The sequence below is a fragment of the Rhinatrema bivittatum genome, chromosome 11, assembly GCF_901001135.1.
Source record: "Rhinatrema bivittatum chromosome 11, aRhiBiv1.1, whole genome shotgun sequence".
Lineage (NCBI taxonomy): Eukaryota > Metazoa > Chordata > Amphibia > Gymnophiona > Rhinatrematidae > Rhinatrema > Rhinatrema bivittatum.
Genome location: NC_042625.1, coordinates 86,521,652 through 86,546,191, shown reverse-complemented (window position 1 = coordinate 86,546,191; position 24,540 = coordinate 86,521,652). Strand labels below are relative to the sequence as shown.

Sequence of the window (24,540 nt, the reverse complement as noted above, 5' to 3'; positions counted from 1 at the left end):
ACTGAATATCAGAGTCACCAGCGCCAAAAAGGTTTCCAGGTCTGGTCATAGCTCAAGTTTAAACTTCTTAGGCATCTCTCTGCACAGCTTCCAAACAAATTAAATCACAAACAAAACAAAGTTGAAATATACATAATGCTGATATTATCCCGGTATACAAAACATATGCACCATTTCAAACTCAAAATAATTTATGTACAAAAACAAAATGTGCCAAATTATTTTCCTGAATTGGTATTCAGAAAGGCAGTTTAAACGTAGCTGAGTTTGTTCAAGTCTCCCTTCCGGGTGAGTCAAAAAAAAACTGATACTTCACGCATATCCAGCACAGCTCCCTGCTTCAACGGCAGGGGAGAAGAAAAACAACCAATAAGGGCTGTATAAATTGTCTGGATAAAACAAGCATGGGTGTAGCTTGCTTATTGCGGTGGTTACTACCCCTACTACCCCTAACTAATCAAGCTAGATATTTCACTTGGATGCAGCTCCATCACTGCTCTCTACGTTAATGGTGGGGGTGGAAGGGAAATAGAACCAAGAGCTAAGAGAAACAGATAAGTATGAGAGAAAAGATGTGTGAAGCTTGCTGGGCAGACTGGATGGGCCGTTTGGTCTTCTTCTGCCGTCATTTCTATGTTTCAAACTCACAAGCTAATGACAGCATAAATGGTAAAATGCATGTGAAATAAGAGAGATGGGAAGCTGTCTGGTATCTGTGCCCGATCAAGCTCCAGGTCCTGACGTCTTCCCTCCCCAACACTGGAGAAGCAGCTGGTGAGACTATGATTCAGCAGTAAGGAAGCAAACAAAAAGCATTTCATGTCCCCAGGTAGAATGACTCTCTGTCTTGTTTTATCAAAATATATTGTTTCATTTAGTAATTCCACAATTCCTGGAGAATTCTGCTAGCTGGAGATTAGGATACAAAGCACAGCATTGCCCTTTAGACTCTTCTGGGGATAGGGAAGGGACACAGGTCACCCAATCAATCCCCACCACTTTCCTACCCAAGAACAAGGAACTGGGGGAGAAATGTTCGGTTTCTCTCCGGCGAGAGCAGTAGCATTACCTTGTCTCGTCAAAACTTGAGGCAATGTCCAGGGCCGAATGCGTAAGGTTATGTTTTGACAGACTCCCGAAAGGAGCAAGGATGGGAATCAAACAGGCACTGGGGTTAATAGTTAGCCCCTTTTTGTAAACATTTTTCAAGCAATCACACAAATGTCTGCGGGCCCAGTTTTCCTGTAGGTTGCATGCGGCAGACAGCTCAGAGTGCCTCTCCGTTAGCAGCTTTGTTTAACTCTACTTTTTACATTGTAGAAAATCTTTAAAGGATAAAAGGACCCCAGGTTTCCTGCACTGGGAAGCTCAAGGATGGTGAGGAGGAGGAGAAGCCAAAGAGGTAATACTGTAACAAAAAAATACCTTTCGGCCCAACCTCGACCACTCTGGCTGATTTTGCTAAGAGCTTACAGTACAAGCTACGGAAATGAGGTAATGCTGTGACTACACACACCACAGATCAAAGCATCGAAGTGTCCCCTTGGACAGGTCAGGGGTCAGGTCATCTGCATGTGGCTACTCTGTGACCTCCACACAAGATGACCGCTCAAAAGGGGCAAACATTAATTAGTGAAATTTTTTTTTTTTAATTGCTAAAAGCTTTGGCTCCGATGTAATAAGCTGTGAAGTTGTGCACACACTTTATTCCCGACGCGACAAGGCGATAGCACACAAAAGGCATGCACACAAATTAGTGTGTCTCCATGCCAAGCCCCTGCTAATCAAGGCAATTAGCTATTACCGCCCAATGCAGGGAAGTGCGCAGGCTTAACTCAAGTTTTCTTAGTGCTGGAAATTTAACTCCCAGTCAGAGGAGACGTAAAGGTCCTGGGGCTAGTGTTATTTAATGGGGCTGAACATGGAGTTTGTGGTACTGAGCATTAATATTTTGGGTGATCCTAGCTCATGTTCAGTGAGCACAACTTTTAGGGGCACAGATCAGCTTTTCTGCACAGCACTGCACAAATTTAAGGTTTGCGTGTGCTAAGCATGTTTTCGTCCGCATACTGCAACGTTGGTGCATTTTCTTCCAAACTCCCACGGTATTAGCAGACCATCAGCTTGGTGCATCACTAGTTATCCTTTTTTTTAGCACGCGAGTAAAGGAAATGTGTGAAGCTCAGCCCACACTTTTTTTGGACTCACATCTTATTACATCAGAGTCTTTGCAAGGAATAACAAAGAAGACACAACTGGATTACTGAAAAACTTCCCATCACTTATCCCGGGCTAAGCTAGTCCTGCTTTTACCTACATTTAGGGCTGCCCTCTGGCTCTGTGTCATAAGGAACAGGCTTTGCCCCACTGCATGCAGGGATGTGTAGTTTGGGCCTTTCTTACAAGGGAAATCTACATCTCCCTGCATGCACTGGAGTAGCCTGTGACAAGACGGCTTTAGGTGACCCTAGCTTGCAACAAGCAGCAAGTTAGCAAGATTTTATTTCACATCCTAACTGGATGTTGCTTGTGAAAGCACTTTGCTACCCTCCGCGCAGAGGGAAGGAGAGAACGAAGTGCTAGGGTGCATCCCAATGTCACCAGCCACAGAAAGAACCCATCCTGAGCGTTATAAACTGTAAGAAATCTTTTAACAAAGAAACTTAAGAATAAGATCAATCAGCTGGAGGAATAAGTAAATAATGACTGCCTTAGGCCCCATACTGGTGCCTGAAAACTAAAAAAAAAAAAAATCCACCTCGGAACCAAAGCCTATAAAGCTGATGAGTGCTTGATGAGAGCCAGCAGATCAATGGGTTATTTCAGCACCTTCATTCACCACTTCCTATCCAGGTGTTTTTCCATTTGGAACAGGCCCCGATTAGCTCTACCCCCCCCCCCCCCCCCCCGGCAGGCAGATCCTTTACTGGTTTTACTCCATGGAGGTGTAGCTCCTGCTTGTCTTAGGGGAAATCAGAAATGCAGGTCCTCACATGCAACAGGGCAATGCCAGGGGTAGATCCAGTCCTTCCTGGAGATATCACAGCCGCCGAAAACCAATCAGCTTCTAACTGGCCCCCGGTGCCACCGAGCGGCGTTACTGATCGCTGGCCCAGAATTCAGCCACCTCACGCCCAGGAGAAGGGCAGAGGGCTACACCCCACGGGTGTAACGATGAGGAAGGGACCCTGCCTTTCAGAGCCCCCCCCCCCCCCCCCCAATGCACACATACGGGAAAGCAGCAAACCTGCTAAGGGCCTCTCTTCCCAGCATCCTTCAGTGCCCTTTGGCAGGAACAGGGTGGAGAACGGGGGCACACGGTGGTTTTGTTTCTGGCCTCCCGCCTGCCCTCTGCATGCGGCCCCTGCTGCGGTGTAAGCTGGCCCTGCTGGTTTCGGTGTGCAACCTGCAGGGCAGTTGCACTCAGGGTGGAGGGAAGCAGCCACGCTCTCTTCCTCCTCCACTGGTTCTCTCTCAGCACAGGGACGGACTAGACTAGGTCACCGCACTGCCCTCCCCTCCACAGATGAAGGATAGCTGTCTGGGGAGGGGGAAGACAGGACCTCACACCAGTCATTTTGGTATCAGAAAGCAGACAGGGCTGGAGGGCTGCTCAGCCAATCAGAAAGCTCCTTTATCTGGAAGGGTTACAGTAAGGTCCGGCACCATTCGAAAGGCCGAATCACTTCCATCCCAGTGAACAGGGCTTGCCTTATTAGTTTCACTTTTTGTGTGTGTGTTGGAGGGGGGAGTCTGTTTAAGAATACTCATTTCTAATTTTTCTTTATCCTCCCCACCCCCATCAGTGCTATCTTGAGAAAAAAAACCAAACCACAATATGTGACAAAGAGAGGGCGCAATTCGAACCCAGGAGTCCCTGCAGGGGGGAGAGAGAGAGAGAGGAGGGCACGGTCCACACTCAGATGCCACAAGGCGACGCCGCTACAGCCACAAGTGGCGCTGTTTAACCCCCTAAGACTTATGGACAAGCGCCACACCTTTGTCTGGGCAGTTTTAAAGAAAAATTACCTCCCGGCTGCAGAAGGGAGCCAGGGGCCCGGCCGCAACTACAGGACATCATCCAACTTCCCTATTAAGTCCAATTAAGTGCTTTACGATGGTGCCAGTTATAAAGGTGCACTGGGAACCCTGGGCAGCACTGGCACAGCAGGAGGAAGAAAACGAGATGGGCCCTGCTTACCAAAGCTGTAAACTCCAAAACTGCCTCCGCCCCTTCCTCACAGAGTCCATGGCCTCCAATCTAGGGCCTGCTCTCAGCCCAGGTAAGCACTGGGACAGACAGCGCCCTCCGCTGTCACGGCACCGCTCACTGTCCCGTCATGGGCCAATTCTTCATCAAACCAGAAGAAAAACAGTTACTGAAAGATCCTAAAACTTCTGCAGCTTGGAATTCAAGTTCCACCCGCGGAGAGGTCAGAGGCAGACACGGCAGGCTCCTTCCTGCCCAGTGGTGCAGCTGGTGGAGGGGCCAGTAAGGTTCGGCCCAGAACCCACCTCTGCTGCAGCAAGATCACAGCTGGAAGTTGAACATCTCCCCATCTCCAAGGCTTGAAGGGCAGGAAGCCCCACCAGAACCCGCCACCATGTCCAGCAATCCCAAACCAGCACAGAAAACGTTTCTTCCATGGGCGAGCCGAGTGCTGCGGACGTAGCCTGCAACTGGAGCCGTCGTTACCGGGAGCCGTCCCTGTGCAAGTGCCTCATTAGGGTTAGCACACAAGCCGGGTCAATCTAATGAAGCTCCTCCAGTCCTGAGTACCCCCCCATTGCAATCCTGACGGAGTTAAGAGAAACCGGAGCTGTCATACCCAAGATGCAATGGGGCAAAAGTAAGACTCCATTGGGTTTGGCCAAGTCGGACAGCGATCCCAGGCGTAACACTGAAACATACGGGGGAGGAGGGTGGCAGTCACGGGGCAGGAGAGGAAGAGGAGGAGAACGACGAAGGCCATGTTATTTCGGGTTCTGTAGTTTCATGGGTCAGAGTCAGGGAATGAAACCTCCTCCCAAGATCTTTTAAGAGCAATTTCAACACTTTGGTCTTGAGTGACGCTCGTGTTCCCCCCTCCCTCCCTCCATATTAGCACCATAATGAATGAGCTCCAGGGGCATGGAGAAGCCACTAGTTTTTCAGAAGGTCCCCCAGGTCATAGGAATCAAAGAGATTGCTGACCCCCTCCCCACTGTCCAGTCCCCACAGGTAGTCGTCCTGGTCGAGGGGCGGGGAAAAGCTGATGAAGGGCGTGTCCCCCACCTCATAGGAGGTGGAGGGGAGCTGGTCCTCCGTCTGCTGCAGGAGGTGGTGGGGCAGGTCCAGAATCCGCTCCTCCACATCCAGGAGAGGAGAGGCCAACTCCGTCTTCACGGGCTCAGCTGGGGGCAAAGAGGAAAAAAAAAAGAATTTTACTTATTTCAGGCACTTCAAAGCAGATTACATTCAGGTACTGTAGGCCTGCTCCTAGCTCCAGAGGAGTTTACGGTCTAAATTCATAGCTCAGGCCACAGAGAATGAAGTGACCTGCCCAAGGCAATGAAAGCAATAGGGTGGAGCCTCTCAAGCTGGTCCTATGGCCCAAATATGCCTGCATGGTCATTGTGGAGATCCTGAACTGGCTGTAGGGACCCGAGGTGAGGAACACCCCCCCCCCCCACAATCTTATCAATGGTTACACGGCAGATCTCCCACACCAGATCCAGGTAGGTTTAGTCATCACCACATTTCGGTTATAAAGCACAGAGCAGAGGATGACGGCTGTGTGGTATCACGCAGACCTCCGATTGGATTAACACAACTCTGAAACTTGAAAACAGCTTATGATCGAGTCACAACTGTAAACTCGAGACCCAAGGCAGGCAGCAGTGATACTGTTTTACCATTAAAAAAAACTGAAGTCATATTCAAGGTGTGGGTCTGAAGAAGGGAGGTGTTTGATCTTGGAAGCTCACGTGCCTTTTTTATTATCGGATCAATAAAGACATCGCCTCAGAACCCGCTAAAATTCCAGTTTCAAGATTTACCCAGCTAAAACCCAATTAAGACTAAGCCTCTCTTCCAAAATTTCTGCGGTTAAAACCTCAAGCCCTACAAAGGCAGCCGGGCCGCAGTTGTTACTGGCACGGGTTTTCAAATTTAGCCGTTGGTGCAATATTTAACGGTAACCAACTGTCATTGAGCCAGGTAACCCTGGCCGCACACATAACAGGCCTAACTCTACCCGCTCAAATGCAGAGCGCGTACTTAGCCAGATATTCAGCCACACATTTAGCTAAGCGCAGCAACGATAACGGGGTAAACGTACATGGTTATCCTACCCCCGCTGCCAGTCTCTGAAAATCAGCTCCTTGCTATAGCAGCTGACCAAAATGGAGAGTAGGGATGTCTATTTTTTAACTCCATTTTGGCGGTATGTGTGCACCTTGCCCACTTTCTAGTACACACAGGAAAACAGAGAGTATGTGTGTATATTTAATAATGAGTCGGGCACATATTATTCATTTTTATCCATGCGTACCACGAAAACAGCTGAAACGAATGTACACCCTCATAGAGGGCACCATTTTGTTTGTGTGAATGTCACTGATGACATCACCCCATTATTATCCAATGAAGTGGCAACATTTTACACTTCATTCTTGCTCTGCTCACGATTCCTTCAAGCAATGGTACTCAACAGTAAAACTGAGAAGAATGGTTTCAGGGATTAGAACGGACTGTTGGTTATCAATGACATCACCCAAAAAAAATAGAGGCTCCCTCCATTCATGTTAGCTGGATTTAAGTGCTCCAGGTGCTAGCAGCTATGTGTAGAGCCACTGAATGACGCCAAGATATCCACACTCAGACGACTGCTAGCCTGGTGTAAGGTCCCGCCCTGCAGGATCTGAACTAGAAGGGAGGCTGGGACAGCTGGAAGGCTTCCCTGCCATTTGGAGAGCTAGGAAGCCACGTGCCAGTGTGGTATCCTGGTAGAAGGGCCGTGGGCTCTTTTCCCTATTTATACACATATCACCTTACGTGGAAGGCCTGCAGCTCTCTATTAGGCCCCAGAAGTAGAAGGTGCATTTCAAGTAGTTGCGGTGTTTGTCTATGAAGAGCAATTGCTTGTTTATTTAGGCATTTTAGATACTGCCGTTCCAAAAGAAGATCACCACAGTTTACAAAAAGTCAACCTTAAAATTCATGGTCGACATTAGGTGGACTGGATTAAGCTATGGCCTAACAGTGAGTGTTATTGGTTTATTCAGCCCTGACTTACAGTGCATTGCAGGTAATTTCTATGATTCTGCCTTCTCTAATAATAAACCAGCATGGAACCACCATTCCCAGTGTGGTTTCTATCTGCCACCATGATATCCTGTACTTTGTACAGTTCACACCCAAAGTGATTTCAAGAGCGATTCACATGATAAGGACAGCCTGAGGCTTCTCCTTAATCCCACCACCCCTAACCGTGGCACCGATATTTTAATGCACCCAAGAAAAAAATATATATATATACACAAAAATTCACAAACCACTTAAGCCCAAGAAAGCAGCAGGTGCCGTACGAGTCAGCAATACGCCTTCCCTGAAATCACTCTTCTCGTGTTGAACGTTGCGTCGCTTTAGCACCTCAGCCAGGAGAGCAGTGCCCGATGCCACTGCAGGCTGGGCAGAACAGCTGACCCCATCCTGGCAGATGTATCCCAAGCACAACTGTCCACTCAGGGCAGACAGCTAGCCCCTGAAGGCAAAAGGGGCCAGTTTCTATCGTGTAGCTCTCCAGAGAGCCTCAGCGGCCCATTTCCATCACTCAGACTACCAGATAGGAGCCAGACCAGGAGCAGCTGAGATTGTGGAGAAGAGAACGCACAGACCCCATTTCATCAGCCTCCCTCCGCTGAGCCAGCTGAAAAAGTGCCACACACACAGACAGCAAGGCTCCTCACCCCCCTGTGGGACTGTGAAAGACCCACAGCTTGAGCCGGCTTACAACAGGATTTCCTTTTAGAGGGAGGGCGGGCGGGCATGTTGTCAGCCACAGTAGAAGTGGCTAGCAATCAGTGTGCCCAGGGCTAGCAATCAGTGTGCCCAGGGCTAGCAATCAGTGTGCCCAGGGCTAACAATCAGTGTGCCCAGGGCTAGCAATCAGTGTGCCCAGGGCTAGCAATCAGTGTGCCCAGTGAAACCAGAAGAAAGGTTCACACTCTTCCACTTTCTGCAGATTGTAAACAGGTTTTATGGAGGGAGGGTGAGAGGCAGCAATCCTGGGTGTCACAGCCACTGCCCCCTACTCTGCAGACGAATGGACGAGGAATGGACCGGTGGGGTCCACTGCCGGCCCCAGGCCTGTCATTACAGCCCAAAGGCAGCCTGCAGGGAGACCCCGCTACAGTGCCCTAAACCTTCCCCCATCACACGTACTCTTTGGTTGAGGAGAAAGAGGGGAGCAGCTTTCTTGGAGGACGGCGCCTTGATGGGGCCCCCTGGCCACCTTGGAGCGGTTACTGCTGTCCTCGGAGATCTCCTCAGGACACAGATACACCTCGATGGGCCCATTGGTGCTCTTCAAGTAGATCTGTAGGGTCTCCTGGAAAGGAAGGAAGGACATTAAAAGCACATTCCAGGCCTAGAGGCTCAGAGCACAGCCAGGCAGGGCCGAGATGAAGCTCACACTTTAGCATCCTGTTTCACAAGCAGAGGATCCAGGGATGCCCCCTGCTCAGGCACCACCCTGGCAGACCCAGGTCCACCTGAAGTGGCACGCACATCCCTCACCACCCCCCAAGTCCCCCTTCTGTCCCTCTCACCTCGTTGAGGTCAGGCACTTCGAGCCGGGTTTCTGGGGGGGCTTTGATAGCAATCACCGTCTGATCTTTGAAGTTATTGATGGAGCGAATGTCTTGGTAGGTGACGTACGCTAACGTGGGGAGGAGTTAAGGGACAACCAGGACCAGTGACAAAAACATAAGAACGTAATTATTCAGAGGAGTTAAATCACAAGCGGATTGTGATAAATTTCAGGAGAACGTTGCTAGACTGAAACACTGGGGGCTGAAATTTAATGTGGACAAGTGCAAGGTGATGCACTTAGGGAAAAGTAACCCCTGCTGTAGTTACACGATGTTAGGTTCCATATTAGGAGCTACCACCCAGGAAAAAGATCTAGGATTCAGAGCGGATAACACATTGAAATCGTCGGCTCAGTGGGCTGCAGCAGTCAAAAAAGCAAACAGAATGTTGGGAATTATTAGGAAGGGCATGGTTAATAAAACAGAAAATGTCATAATGCCTCTGTATCGCTCCATGGTGAGACCACACCTTGAATACTGTGTACAATTCTAGTCGCCGCATCTCAAAAAAAGATACAGTTGTACTGGAGAAGGTGCAGATAGGGCGACCAAAATGATAAAGGGGATGGAACAGCTCCTCTATGAGGAAAAGGTAGAGGTTACTGCTACTCAGCTTGGAGAAGAGACAGCTGAGGAGGGATATGATAAAGGTATAGAAAATCATGAAAGGCCTTGAACAGGTAAATATGAATCAGTTATTTATTCTTTCAGATAATAAAATGGCCAAGGGGGCCCTCCATGATGTTAGCAAGTAGCACATTTAAAACAAATCTGAGAAAATTCTCTCACACTCTGCACACAGTTAAGCTCTGGAATTCATTGCCAAAGAATGTGGTTAAGGCAGTTAGTGTAGTTGGTTTCAAAAAGATTTGGATAAGTTTCCTGGAGAATAAGTCCATATTGCTATTAATCAAAAGGGAATCGCCACTGCTTGTTACCAGCATTAGTAGCCTGGGATCTATTTAATGTTTTGGCACTTACCAGGTACTTGTAATCTGGATTGGCCATTGTTGGAAAAAGGATACTGGGCTTGATGGATGCTTGGTCTGACCTGCTGCACTAAATAATAAGATACAGCATAGGCTGAGCCCAGGATCATGGCAGGAAGTAGCTTCCTTGTACAGAGCAGTGTACACACTTCCACCCCCCAGAAACAATTACAGCAACAGGTCTGCTTTGCTTTATAAAAGAAAAAAGTTTTCATGAAGGAGACGGACAGCCTCGTTCATGAACGGGCCCAGCCTAGAACTACATCTCGGGCCCTCTTTCCCCAATCAGCCCTTAAAATCCCCAGCCAGATCTGGTTTTTAGAGTGAACCAAAACATGCTGGTTAAAACCAGGCATCTTGGACCAAAACGCACATAAACAGCTACTGAATTCTTTATTGTGGAGAGCCTGCAGGCCAGTTTAAGGAGCTCAAGGTGAAGAGCGGGAAGCCACCAGGTTAACGTTTTATTTTCAGCTGCCCGGGGGCACTGGAAGGATATCTCTGGTTATCCTCGTCCTCAGTCAGGTCCTTCAGCTGCTGCGTGCAGGTCTGGATCAGCTCTTCCAGCGTCCGCTCCTTCTTGGATAAGTCCACCAGCTCATCCTGCAGGGACTGCTGCTGCGAGACCGCCCTGGAGTCATGGAAAATGCCTGTGCCCCTGGCCAGAGACAATTAAACATAAAATAAAACAGCTGGTCCAAGCCAAAATGGAAAAAACACCACCAGCTCGACTGGGGGCAGGATCGCAAGGCATTGGTTTGACAGAAGGACAGCCCCCATTATGTGGTGACAGACTTCTTTTTCTGTCACCCCCCTAGGCACTAAGCAGGGCTTCTGCCACCCCCACTCCAGTTATTTTCTTCTGGCCCTGTACCTCCTCCACAGCCCCTGCAACCCCCAGCAATTTCTCTCTCCACACCCTTCCTCCAACTTAAATTATGCCCCCCCCCCCCCGCAATCTCAACCTCATGGCTCCACTGCTGGTGTTCCTCTTAAGCTTCCTTGGCCCCGCGCTGACCGGTACTGAAGCTTCCCTGCCCCCTCTCCAAGCACAAGATCCAATTCCTGCTCACTTCCTTGTGATAACAGCACCAGCATTGGAGCACTGAGATTTGGGGGGGGGGGAGGCAGTGATAGGATGGGATTGGAGGCCTGCAGGAAGGTGGCGAATACAGGCAGGTTTCTGCCCCAGACACAGGCCTACCCTGCGGGAGTGTAAACCCAGGCACAAGCAGCAGCCAAGCCCCCCCCCCTCCCGTACTACAGCGAGCGCTGGCCAAACCTTTCCCTGGAGGCCCCTCAGCCAGGCGGGTTTTCTGGATCTGCAATGGATACGCAGGAAAATCCCCACACGCTGAAGGCCCAGGCAGCTGCAGATCTCTCTCATGTGGATTCGCCGTGGAGTCAGCAGGACAGATCTGGGAACCAAGCTCCGTGTCCTGTGAGCCAGGCCGCTCCAGCCCTGCTTCTACCCCCGGCTGTTCTCTTCCAGCCCAGCCTCTCTCGGAGAAAAACCGTAACTGCAACTGGTGAGAGGGCCTGGGATAAGAGTCTGGGATGGGCCAGGCCTCCTTTCCTACAGGCAGCTGGTTGGCAGCCCCAGAAGGAACGCAATCCCCTGTCGCATCCTCTGCCCCAGCGTCAGACCATAAGCAGATGGGTTTTTTCAAAATCAATTCTGCAGGCAAGAACAGCTGCAAACGACGTCAGGTCGCGGTTTATCGCCCGTATTCAAATCAAACCCTTTCAGCCTCAGTCTGCCCCTTCTCGTCTCTACAGGTTTTGAGGTGCAGAATTAGCTACGATTCTCAGGGCTCTGGCCCCTTCTCCTGTATCCCCCGCCCCTCCCAAGATAAAGCTCTAAGGCAATCAAAAAGGACGGGGGTGGGAAAAAGGCTTCAGACCAACCACTCGCACTCGGGTTTATAAATGGGGGGGGGGGGGGGGGGGGGGTTTGAAGCTGACCTTCGGGCTGAAAGTTGCCCCGCCCATCTTTCCACACCAGCTAACCCCCTTTTCTCTCTCCCCCCCCCCCCACCCTGTCCCAGCCTGACCTCAGCACCGCGCCCCCCCCCCCTCCTACAGTTTCTCCCAGGCTCGAAGCTGATGTGCCGACCCCAGGGGCTCCCGCCTGCCCGTCCACACCACCCACACGAGCCCGTTCCCATCGTGCAAGCTGCCTCGCCCTCCCGTATATCATGGAGCCTCAGGGTTTTGCCAAACACAACAGGTCAGAAGGCAGGGAGCTGCCCCTCCCAGCCGCCGGCGAAGCAGCGCAGGAATCAAACAAACACCACCAGCACAGACGCAAGAAATACCAGGCCGGATCAGGCCAGCATCCAGCGAGCCTAGCGTCCATCTCCACCCATGGCCAATTAAAAATCGATTCATGGCCCTACCTCTGCCTTGTCCAATGCTTATAAACCTAAAAGCGCAGGCTCACGTGAAAAACAATTCTAACGTCTTGGCGACCATATTCCTCTTTTGGGAGAATGGTAAAGCCACTGAACATAGGGAAAATCAGCGTGAAGAGAGGGAGAGGGCGCTATAGAGGTCGTGACCTGCAGCGGGACCCTAGGATCCAGGGCCTCGGGTCACCCAAATCCGCTTGGATGATATTAACAGCAGCAGCCTCCCCCTTCCTCCTGGTGGCAAGAGACTGCGATTTTAGAAATAATTTTAGAAATCGTTTTCTGACAAAGCTCCAGGGGGAGCGTTTTCCACAGAACAGGGTCCCTACCCCCCCCCATCAGATGATCTTAGACATCAAAATGGTTCACAGGGCTAAGGAACAGAGAGCAAACTGGCTGTGGCTCGCCTCCGATAGCTTTAGAGTTCATTACTTTAAGATTTGACTCGCCAAAGAGGGTCCTGGGTGCTAGAAGCGGCCCCACCCCCGCTGGATCCCAGTATGTAAAGCTGTGGGACAGTCTGGACCGCACAATAGCATCTAATGAACCTAAAACTGGACCATCACAGCATCCTCCCCCAGGATGTAAATATTGCTCACAAAATTAACCGTTTAAACTACTTTAATGTAAACATTTGACCATTTAAACGCTATTGGTGAGTTACCTCCCTCCACCCAGATGTGTTTGCACACTCCCCAACCTCATATACCCATGGGCTCCCTGCTAGCAGCCCAACCTGACCTAACGTCGGGAGCCAGGCAGCGCGACATCAATTGCGGGTTCACACGGGCAAATATTAGACATTTAAATAAAACTTATCAGTAAGACTGGGTCATTCACACATTTCATCCCATACCCCCCCCCCACCCACCCACAGGCTTTACAGCTTTCTGGACCAAGGGTGGGCAACTCCAGACAAGCCACGGTTTTCAGCAGCACCGCGTCATGCAAATTAACCGGACCCCGATCTGCTGCACTCAGACATAGCTGAGGATCGCTGCCGGATATCCTGAACGCCAGACTTAAGGAAGGGGAGTGGGAGGGGCCAAGCCCCGCAGAGCGCCAGCGCACGCCACTCACATCCACTGGATGTTGTTTTTCGATTTCTTCCGGATAAGTTGGATCCCTTCCAAGACGTTGGTGATGTCATAGATCCGGCGCTTCTGCACCTCCAGAACCTCTGCAGCCCTGTTCAGGTCCAGCACCCCGTCCTCCGATTCGCTCAGGAGATGGATGAACTTCTTGGTGAGCAGCCCCAGCGAGGTGTCGTACCGCGTCTTCTCGCCAGGGGACCTGGGGGCTGGAGAGGAGGGGGGCAAAAATTTAGGCAGCTCGCAAGAGAAAGTTCGGCGGCCTCAGCCGTCTATTACCACATCAATCGCAGCGGGTGCTGGAGGGCAGGAAGGGGGTGAATTGGCACAAGTGGTGGGGGAGGAGGGGGCTCTCAGTACCTGGATAGGAGAGAATGCTGGAGGGCAGGAGCGTGGTAAGTGGGCAGATGAGCAAAGGAAAGGACCTTAAGATAAATACACATCAAGGGGACTCTGGCTCGTAGCAGCTCAGCGTCTCCCACGTCATGCGCACACGATCCTCCTCCACCACTTACTTTTGGGGCTGGAGACCCTGGACGCTGGTCTCCCCTTCCCTTTCGGCGTCCGGAACTCAGGCGTGCATTGCTGGTCCGTCCCCTCCAGGTCCAACTTCCGCTTGGCCTTCAAGAAAAGAAAAAGGGGATTGCAGAGTGAGACGAGGGCAGACTCGGTCTCGCTTCTTTCAGTTGCGTTTCTGCATTGTCTGGGGGATGGGTCAAAACCAAGATTTCCACCCCTGCACAGGCTGCACTGGGCAAATTTCATGGGTCATCAGAACCCAAGGGGGCGAGGGGGCTTCCGAAGACCTCTTATCCTGTAAGAGCTCTCACACAACTCACAGAGCAGGCACAAAAAAAAAAAAAAAAAACGCCCGGCAACCAAATGCAGGATATGCTTCGGAGTGCCAAAATAATGCTCCACCAAAACCAGAACCCTGGCACCTACCAAGAGAGCTCCTCTCCCCCGACCATGCATGAATTTTATATATGCAGAGAGACACCACAGCTCTGCCAGCTTCGCCCAAATTCCCTCCAGCACGCCCCTGCCACGCACAGCTCGGCATCGAATCCCATCGCCCCCTCCAATCCCACCTCAGGATGCCAGGGGTTAACTGCACCCACTGGGAAGCAGCCAGACCCAGGCTGGTTTTCATACCAGATCTGCCCTCCCTGATGCCAAGACTCCCCATTTCCGGCCTGCCTGCTCCAAGGGTGCATAAAAAGCAGGGCCAACAGGCTGTGCCAGGGTCAGTAGCCACAAGGGAAGCAGATAAGGCAGGTACTGGCACCCAGGGCAGGCTGAGCCAGTCCTGGTTTGCCCCACCGCACGCAGAGAACTGCAACTCAGATTTCCCACAGCAAAGCAGGCAGTACCCCTCCCGAGAGTGCCCTGGGGTAAAACCGGGACCGTCCCAGTCTGTCCTGCGTGACATGGAGTCGGCTGGTAATACATCCCCAGCCCCCACCAGAGCCCTCCCTCAGCACAGCGCGTCTGCTCGTCTCCCCGATCCAGGTGGGAACGGGGAGCCTGGGGAAGCCTGCAGCGTAACAAGCCACCCCCACCCCTCCCCCCAAGCATCTGTCAGGGAGACTTGCCTCCAGAGGCCAGGAACAGGTGGCTATCCACAGCCTCCCCGCCCTCTCTCCTCCCGCCTGCCAGACTCACAGGCGCACTCTGCTGGATCCAGAGGCATCCGGCGCGTCCCCAGAGCAGACAATGGCAGGAGACCAAGTAGCTCCTCCAGTCTGCCCAGTCACCCCCTGCACAACGCCAAGGATTCACCCCCAGGCTCCAGCCATAGAGCAGGGCAGCTTGTACGATATCGCGCCCCATCCGAGCTTTCGTCTTCCTCCACTGCACGCCGCTCTTCTAGGTAGCTGAGCCCAAGACATCCCCTTTTCAGTTCACCTCCCCTCCCCCCGCTCCATTTCCAACCACAAGTTCCCACAGGAATGCAAAGTCACCAACAGCAAGCGCCCGGCCTCCGAGGGTCCCGTGGTCCTTCCCAAGGGACTCCTACCACCACGAGGGGCAAGGAGCAGGCCCGACGTCTGCGCTTCCACCAGGACTTCAAGTCAGGTCATCGGTGCAGTTGCAGCCTGCCAGACAGACCCGGCTGCTAATTATTTGATTCCATCGCAGACAATACGCCAGGACCCCGGGGGCAGGGCAGTACTTTCACTGCACGCCCTGGGTGCAGCAGAATTCCTTCCAGCCCCCCCCCCCCCCCCCCCAGCACTCAGTAAATGCTCTGCTGTCCCGCGCCCTGCCAGGGTGCACTGTGCTTGGACGCAGAACCAACCAGGGCCGAGGCGCGGAAACCCAGAGCGGAGGAGAAGAGGGAGCTTCTAATCACACGGTGGCACGATGAAGCCCGGCTCCTTATTCCTGCTGGCATTCGCAGGGCGCGCGTGGCAGGGCGGCCAGCAGCCACTGAAGACTAAGGGAAGGGCCAGAGAAAATATAGAAACAGCTGGCAACTCTGTGTGCCCCCCGCCTAACGTTTCTCCAGCACACGTGCGTCTCCAGTCCCAGGGACCGGAGCGAGAGATCTGCAGTTCCTCAGGCTGTGGAGATGGCGGGAAAAAAATAAAATAAAAAGGAGACCCTGGGAGAATCCCCTCCTCAGGGCTGAATGCCAAGGGCAGCAAGCAAACCCCACCCCTCACCAGGGCAGGATCAGCCACACGACAGCTGGCTAACCCATCTGAAGCAGAAAGCTGCATTACAGAGGAAACAAAAGCCAACCTCACGCTACCCTCAGCCCACAGAGACCAACCAAGGAGCCTCACACAGCCAAGAGAGAAGGATCCCCAGAGGCAGCACTGGCACGGTGGGACAAGGCAGGGAACGCCAGTCCCTGGCAGCGAGACCATACCAGAGAGAGACTTTTACTAAAGACAAAATGCAGTTCAAGCTGCCACAACCTAAAGGCAGACGCACCAGACTTCCCTCACGCGGCCCCCATCACAGAACACACCCAGCACCAGTGCCTCCACCACTTCTTGACCTCCTGTCATTTCTCCTCTGCCTAATTGACCCCCCCCCCCACTCCCCTCATGGGAGATATCAACAAAACTAGTACAAAGCTTTTAAAGTGGAGAACACATAGCACACAATGCTGGCTCCTCTTACGAGATCCTCGGCCTAGCTGCATTCTCAGAGGCTCCTCGTGGCAAAAAGGCAGGCAACCAGTGCGGGACCCTAAGAGTCAGACCCCACAAGCTCCCACATAGGTAGTGCAGGCCGAGTGGGCACAGACCCTCAACGCAGACCGCTAGAGCACCATCACGTCTGCCATCTTACACAAACCTTGTAAGAGCTCATAATAACTTTAACACACAAGTCACAGTCCCGAAGTAACAGACCGCCCAAGGATGGGGAAGAAAAAGCAAAGCTAATCTTTTAGGAAAACGGGTCTGGGGTTTTTTGTTGTTTTTAAATTCCCCTCAAGACAAAAATACGTTAATACTTTATGAAGTCCTCTTATTAAGATAAGAGTGATGCCACTTGTGTGTTCTGTTAAAGGAAAAACTATAGCGTTGCTATTCTGACATCAGACATCAAAAGACACTAACTACAGAAACCAATCAACCCAGGACCAGAACACATCTGTCTTATCAGCTCAGAGCCATCGGCTCTATCCCACCCCAGGGGATCTGCTGTCAGTGACTGGGCCAGTCCCTGGGACGTCCTGAGGTCTGGAGAGTAGCACCAGCACCCCCAAACCACCACCACAAAGTTACCAGCCAGCTGCTGGGGGGGGGGGGGGCTCCATTTATTAAAAGCTATTCCCCATTCTGTGCCCAGGGGACAGGCCTCCTCCTCCCCAATGCAGACTCTGCCTGGCAGAGAGGGTGTGCCAGGGATCTAGCAGGGTACAGCACACACACAGAGGGCCGGACTTCTAGTTCAAAACCAGAAGTGTGACTAAAAGGCATCCACAGCCCTATTCTTAAAACCAGCCACAAAAGAAAAAGCTTGGGGGTTTTATTTATTTATTTTTTTTAATACGAGGGAGACAGCAGGTCTGGTTTTCAGGATATCCACAATAAATATTCCTCAGCTGTTATTTGCATGAATGTGCTCCAAGATAGCAGCCGCTTTGCATAGCTTGCTTCTCTCAAAAGCAGTCCTGAAGGATCCAAGTAACCCCACCCCCAGACTTAGTTTTTCTAAACATGGCTTCCATTGAACCATTCCGGCTGTACTGTCAGTGAAGGCAGGTGCTGCTGTGCTGTTCCTCATCAGAACCTCATGCAAATGTCACACACGTATTTATAAATCTGGGATACAGGTTTCCTCTCTTCTCCCACTGAGCTGCCGGCAGCAAAGCTACCCAGGGAGAGGTAGTGCGAACCGCTGAAGAATCTCACCAGTCGTGCTGGTCTGAGGCAACAGAGTAGAGAAGGAAGAGGCCTCTCCCCCTCCCCACTCCAAGATTAATAGCCGGTGGGCAACGCCGGCCAATACCCTTCCTCTAACAAAAATGGGGTTCTGGGTGCCGGCAGCAGTCGTGCACTAAAGATTCTGTGTCAGACAAGTTCCAGGGAGCGCTGGCCCGGCCGCTCAGCAGGAAGGATGCGGATTCAGATCCTGGGCTAGCTGGGGCTGCTGCGGAGGTGGCGCTCACGGCAGAGATTCACCACCTTACAGCTCTCAGCTGTTTCTGAAGCCAGTCAGTGAGTCCACCTTATCCTTTCAGCTTCTGATTAATTATTGTGAAGGGTGGCAGGGTACGGAGCCTCCCCATTCAGACATCCCAACTCCCCAGGGGATCACCACATCTGGGCTCAGGGGGGCAGAATCAGACCAAAGGCTCCATTTGCAACATCCAGCTGTGGCCCACCCCATCCCCTCCCAACTCTGCCCACATTTTTATTCCCATCCATGGGGCAGGGAATTTCTACCATGCAGATGGACGAAGAACAAAAAACAGGCCGACAGGAGGTACCCTGCCACCTTGGGCCTGCACCGCCGCAGGCCAGGAGGAAGGCTGCGATCCGATCCCCCAGTGTGGTATTCTGGTAAGTTTCTGGCCTCGCCACCACGTTAAGGCCACCAGAGAGCTCTGTGTCAGAAGGGAGAGGCCGAGCCGGTGCTGCAGGCACACAAAGCAAACCTTCCTACATGTGGAGAAGCAGCACAGCCGCTCCCGACTGGCGCAGACCTTAACCTCCGGGACAGGCGATGCTTGGACGTAGGGAGACCGGGGGGGGGGGGGGGGGGCGCTCGCGACGCTGGAAAACCCCTGGGAACCCGGCCGGCATCAGGAAAGGAAGGGCCTCCGACGTGAGCCGGTGGGGAAGGTAGGGAACGGTGGGATCCGCTCGCAGACTAGATAACGTCAGCCCCCCCATCTCTACCCACCAGGGAAGATCCTTCCCGTGCTGTTGCCCGATTTTAAGCCGCTAACGCAAGGATAGCCTGGCCTCAGAAGCTCCAGGTGGAGCACAAAGAAATAAGATAGGAAGTCAGAAGAGACCAGGTCCATCCTGTCCTCCCCTGCTCCCCCTTCTCACTGCAGTACTACAGCCCCTCCCCCCCCCCCCACACTTCACAGCTTCCTCATCCCCGAAGGCCCTCTGGGCTTGTCCCAGGATTTCTTGAATTCCAATACTATTTTTGTCCCCATCGCCAGCAACCCACTTCTGTGAAGAAAAAAAAAAAAGCTATATCTCTCTCTCTATATATCTATCTCTATCTCTATATCTACTTCCTTGCATTACTCCCGTCTGCCCCCAACCATCCTGTCACAATGACCCCTTGTCTGAAGCTTCCTTTCCACCAAACTAGGCTTCGATCCAGGATCCTCCGAAGTTGGAGGCAGTCCAGGCACAGAACATAAGGTCCCCACCATGCAAGTTTCCCGTCCTACTCCTGCTGCACGCAGCTTTCAGATTTGGCTGCTGCATGTGTGGCTGGTCAGGAGTGGGGGGCCCGCCCCCCCCCGAGTTATTGAGGAAACTGGAGCAATGGTCCAGCTGAGGAACATTTGTGTGTATGTGCGTTTTCCTATCACTGTGTACCTGTGAAATGAGGACAGGGGGGGGGCGGACCCTCTGCTCCTCTACCACAAACTGATCTGATGGGGCTCAGCAGATACCAGGCCACACCGTTACCTCGCCGAGGTCTGGGTAACGGCGGGGGACCACGGAATGCATGCACCTGACTTTCCTACCACTGCAGGATGGAAGGAGCCTGGACTGGCCGGTCGAATCCCCCCCCCCCCTTCCAATGCCGTTTCTCGTCACATCCCCCCCCCCCCCCTACCAGCAAGAGACTCAATGATCGCATTTCTGAGCAGAAATCCCTCAAGTGGCAACGTGAGGTTTTATGGCGACCACAGCATTTCTGCCGCACTGCCCCAGAGGGCTTACAGGGCAGAGCTGTGGCAAGTTATTGCCTGAAAGACTGAAGGATAAAGTCGCTCATCAGGCACAGGCCTCAGAGGAAGATGGAGCAGAAAGGTTAATGAGATCCTGAATTCCAACCAACATCTGACCGGTTGAGTCGTGGCCCCCTTCGGAAAAAACGCACAGCATGCCACACAGGGAAAGCATTAAAGCTACACGGAAGACCCTGGTGAAACCCCCAGTGCAGACCCTCAAGAGAAGTTAAAGCAGGAAGACTGAGAAGACGCGCGTCTCTCATCCCATCCCACTCCCTGCTAATTCTGCAGGAGTCGCCCCAGCGCTCCTCCGCCCATCCTTCTGCCATGTTCTACAGCACAGCAGCAGTCATGGCTCGCTGTCCAGTTTCTCCCTCACTATACAGAACAGATCAGAAGCCACACCAGGAGGAACAGGCTAATAAAAAAAAAAAGTTTCAGTGTTTTGGGGATTTTTTTTGCAGCACCACCTGTCTAGCAGGGTCTCTGTCCTGCAGCGTGGCAGCCGTGGAAGCTTCCCCGCGAGCGTGGGCCAGGCGCCAGCCCTTCGGCCGGCTTAGGCTGCCCAGAGGATCAACCCATTTCAGTTACAGCCCAGAGAAAGCAGATGCAAAGCTGGTACGAGGCCCAGGGGACCAGGTCCTTCCCTCCCTCATGGGAGCTCAGTCACTGGAGGAGAGTTTCCGCAAAGCCCCGGAGGTGACACAACCACAGCTGCGAGCGCAGTTCCTCAAAATCTGCTTTCCCCTTACCTTCACTGTAGCAATGATGGCAGAGAAAGGCCAAACGGCCCATCCAGGCTACCCAGCAAGCTGCCCATGGTTATAACTGCCACCCCTTGCAGGTTACCCCCATGCCCTCTGATACGGGTAGTGGGGGTTATTACTACCCTTAACAGAAGACAGGGGGTAACCTGCACAGAACAGCAGTTACTACCCTGGGTCCTATTTACATCTGGCTGCTTTATTTTACTAATGGTTGGGAAAAAAATCCAGAAAAGTGCAAAAGATATATATAAAAATATATAACACACACACCCCCTCCCCCCATCTTATCCAGTGGAAACCGTGGACTCATCCACCACAAACTGTGGCCTTAATCGGATGCATCCTACCCAAAGGAGAAGCCCAGTGGCCAGATGTTTTGTGTTCTCCCCCTAGGCAAAACGTGGGAGAAATTCCCCCCATCATCACACATATGGCCACAAGCCTGAAGGTGTTTACCTGCTTCCCTCTAAGATGGCTTTGCTGTGTCTTCTTTCGGCGCATGGCAATAAGGATGGCCGGGGAAACCTGTAAGAATAGCCCGAATTCACAGAACAAGAGCAACTAAAATAAAACTATATTAACAGACTTTTCTTTTTCTTGCATAAAGGCCTAACGGTTTAGAGTAATTCAAGATTTTTCATGCCCCCACCCCCCTCCTCCATCAAATAAAGCAATGGGAAAAAAAGGGGGGAGGTCCTACCGTAATCAAATGCTTTAATTTAAAAAAAAAAATATATATATATATATAGATGCGCCGCATAATAAAACTGAGTGTCACTTTTCTCCTTAGAGTTTATAGGCTTGAGTTAACAGATCCCTCGCCCCACCCTCACCCTGTCTTACAGCAGTAAAACCCCGAGCTCCTCTCCCCCGGCTTCAAAGGGAAGAGGAACCAAACAAACAGGAAAGAGAAAGGTAGAAGAATGGGTGTAATTACCGGCAGCCTCCCCAGGGTGGCCGATCGCAGGGCTTTAGGGTCGGCTCCATAGGGGGTGGCGTAGAGACAGCTGCCCCTGGGGGCAGCCGGCTGGGGGTAGATCTGGGTGAAGTAGGCGGTCGGCCCGGTCCGCATCATCTGGGGGCTGGCGAGACTAGTGGCCACGGTGCCTGCCGAGCCCAGCAGGGGTAGAAGTCTCTTCATGTGCTGCTGCTGCTGCGACTGGGCGCCCCTCCCAGGAGCCGGAGATACTCCCTTGGGCACCTTTATCATCGCAGTACTTTTTTTTTTTTTTTTTCTCCTGTATCTTAATCTCCAGGTCACCGGTCTCCGGACAGTCCGAACTGAAGGGCAAGGACAAAAGGAAGAGCAGCTACTTACGGGCCAACCGCAAAATTTAGGGAGCTATTTATTGCAATCGCGGAGGAATTAATATATTAAAAAAAAAACAAACATACACACTTTGCAAGCTGGCTCTGCAGGGTGGGCAATCGTATTTCTCTTGCAATTAATTTTTAAAAGGTTGGCCAAGTTCAAAGGCACCAAAAAAAGATTAAAAATGAATTCTTTGGACTTTGGCAGAGGTCTTCTTTGCATCAAATTTATAAATACCTAAATGTCGCTCCGGGGCCTCCCCCCTCTCCGTTTCATAAAGATTTTCCTCTTAATGCCACCCAGAAAGCCCCGCAATTCTGACCCGAGCTGATCCGGGAGGCTTTGAGTTCAGCGTCCCCCGAGTTATTGGCCCAAAACGTGGCTCGGTTCCGATGGGATGGGTCCGGATTTCGGCTCGATGGCTGCAAAACCTGCCCTTCGGCAGCAGTTCCTTTCTCTTTCTAGCTGCCAGATCCGCTTGCCTTTTTTTTTTTTTTTTTTTTTTAGCGCCAAACTGCGAGCCGCGAAATTCGGATTTCCCGCGGAAACAGTTTTCCGCTGATTGGTTGATTGGTGGGGGTAGAGGCGGAGAAAGGGGAGGGGAGAAAGTCCAACAACCCTGCCCACAGGGACCTGAGACCTGCGACAGAGAGCTCCGCCCTTAAAGGGGCAGCGTCACTCCCCCTGCTCTGCGTGCGCCTCATAACCGTAAGGATACGATTTAGGCACTGATTTCCGAGCTGGGGGTGGCTGTATCCTGATTACTTAAAACACATTTCACTCTTTCGGCTGTTGCTGGTATTTGGCATTGCACAACTTGGAAACAAACTTAAGTGGTTGTGATTTTAAAATAATAATTGAAAACAATATTGTGAAAATAACTTGGGTCTGTAAGCGCTGTAAGCGAAGGTAGGCAACCTCCAGTTCCCGGGGTCACTGTGACGCTCGCTAACGAAGGTGCACGAGGCAGATAGCGATATGGCCGCGCCGCTGAATATCCTGGCTGAGTTAGCCGGATAAGGTACTGGTTGATTGAGATGGCTACTGCATCCTGTTTTATTGATTTTTCTGCCCCGACAGTAGCCAAACAAGCACGATTTTATTTGTTTATTTATGCAATATCTTCTTTGCTGAAATACATATTCCCTGAAATATCAGCCTGCTTGTTTCTGCTCTTGGTCTTATTCCTAGGTTTCCTTGCCTTTTGACTTACGAATATACTTTATTTGTTACTATTTTCACACCGATTGGAATAAAAACGCAGGCACTTTCTGGCTGCACCCAGCTTTCTCCCTAAGGCTTCCATGGCTTATGCTATGGTTATGCTTTGCTCCTATCAGAACATTGCCTGCCTGTGGTTCTCACAAGGATCAATCAGTACAGCAGCACTGCCACCTCTTTCACATCCATTCACTTAAATTAGAATGGGAGAGGGTTGTGGCTGAAGAGTTTTCTAAAATTGGGGGGGGGGGTTCTGAGCAGCTCCACTGCATTTTCCTGAGAGCTGCCCTGTTAGCGAAGGAGGTGCAAATCACGTCCTGGCAAGGCTCTACTGGGCAGATTAAATCCAAGCCGTGCCAGTAAGATCTGAGCAGAAGCTGCCCAGTGACCCAGGTGCTCCCTGGAGAGCGCAACCCGGAGAGGGAGAGATCTAATCCTAATGTTTCCCCATTGCATGCAGGGAGAGGTGGGTCTGATTCCCTTAAGTAGCAGCTCCCTGCATGCAATGGGTCAAAACCAGGACTGGGTGGTGGCAAAAGTAAGCCCCCAATGTCCTGTGGTGCATGCAGTCCTGCTTCTTCTAGGTAAGGTGCCAAAATGCATCCTGGGGGGAGACTTGGTAGCCAAAAAACCCAGGCTAGGCCTCCAAAACAGAAACTGAGTCAATTGGCTCTGAGCAGGGCCACCACCCTGAATGCCAAGCCATGCGGGAGAGGGTATGACACCTCCTTTTTGAGTCCATCTGTAAGTCTGCGAGCATGTGAGTCCAAAAGGTCGGCACTCAGTGAGAGCAGCCCTTGCCCGGAGCGCTGTTTTATCTGGCCATGGCCCTGGCTCTGGCTCGGAGCCTGCAGCAACCATGACAAACCTCGAATGGCATCTTTAAGCAGGCTTGGTGGGGCTGCATGAAGAAGGCCCATGGCTTTGGAAGGAGCGCCCTCTAGCAGCAGGTCCAGGATTAAAGGTCCCAGGATGTGGAGTGTAATGTTCAGCCGGAGGCTGCATTAATAAAGTTGTCCACAAAGGTTATAGTGCACCAGACAGCAAATGGTTAAGTCTCTCTGGAATGGGGTTTAACTGTATTTAAATAACTTATACATAGAAACATAGAAACGATGGCAGAAGAAGACCAAATGGCCCATCCAGTCTGCCCAGCAAGCTTCCCTCATTTCTTCTCCCATACTTATCTGTTTCTCTTAGCTCTTTGTTCTAATTCCCTTCCACCCCCCCGCCATTATGTAGAGAGCGGTGATGGAGCTGCATCCAAGTGAAATATCTAGCTTGATTAGTTAGAGGTAGTAGGGGTAGTAACCGCCGCAATAAGCAAGCTACACCCATGCTTATTTGTTTTTACCCAGATTATGTTATACAGCCCTTATTGGTTGTTTATCTTCTCCCTGCCGTTGAAGCAGGGAGCTATGCTGGATATGCGTGAGGTATCAGTTTTTTTCTTCTCCCCTGCCGTTGAAGCAGAGAGCTATGCTGGATATGCATCGAAAGTGAAG

The 24,540-nt window shown here is 51.7% G+C and overlaps 2 protein-coding genes across 6 annotated transcripts in view; both read right to left on the bottom strand.

Moving 5' to 3' along the window:
• The window catches only part of LOC115100564, a 117,387-nt gene that overhangs the window by 70,513 nt on the left and 22,334 nt on the right, over positions 1-24,540 (bottom strand). Inside the window, exons 12-20 of the mRNA XM_029619081.1 lie at positions 23,904-24,034; positions 21,440-21,609; positions 20,959-21,027; positions 13,860-13,965; positions 13,334-13,553; positions 10,304-10,500; positions 8,812-8,921; positions 8,426-8,591; positions 5,206-5,394 (exon numbers count right to left, since the gene is read on the bottom strand). Of these exons, the coding sequence (XP_029474941.1) occupies positions 5,206-5,394; positions 8,426-8,591; positions 8,812-8,921; positions 10,304-10,500; positions 13,334-13,553; positions 13,860-13,965; positions 20,959-21,027; positions 21,440-21,609; positions 23,904-24,034 (1,358 nt within the window). The remainder of the gene's footprint in view (positions 1-5,205; positions 5,395-8,425; positions 8,592-8,811; positions 8,922-10,303; positions 10,501-13,333; positions 13,554-13,859; positions 13,966-20,958; positions 21,028-21,439; positions 21,610-23,903; positions 24,035-24,540) is intronic.
• Positions 3,212-22,431, bottom strand: LOC115073499 (transcription factor E2F2-like). Of its 5 annotated transcripts, none has more exons than XM_029571950.1 (9): positions 22,052-22,431; positions 21,440-21,783; positions 20,959-21,027; positions 13,860-13,965; positions 13,334-13,553; positions 10,342-10,500; positions 8,812-8,926; positions 8,426-8,591; positions 3,212-5,394 (listed from the first exon to the last, which is right to left on the bottom strand). In XM_029571950.1, exons 2-9 carry the CDS (start codon positions 21,710-21,712, stop codon positions 5,144-5,146), a joined length of 1,359 nt encoding a protein of 452 aa, XP_029427810.1. In that variant the 5' UTR covers positions 21,713-21,783; positions 22,052-22,431; the 3' UTR covers positions 3,212-5,143. The 5 variants fall into 5 exon arrangements, with proteins under 5 accessions (XP_029427810.1, XP_029427807.1, XP_029427811.1 ...); XM_029571947.1 differs by lacking the exon at positions 22,052-22,431 and adding an exon at positions 21,898-22,037; XM_029571951.1 differs by lacking the exon at positions 22,052-22,431 and adding an exon at positions 21,902-22,023.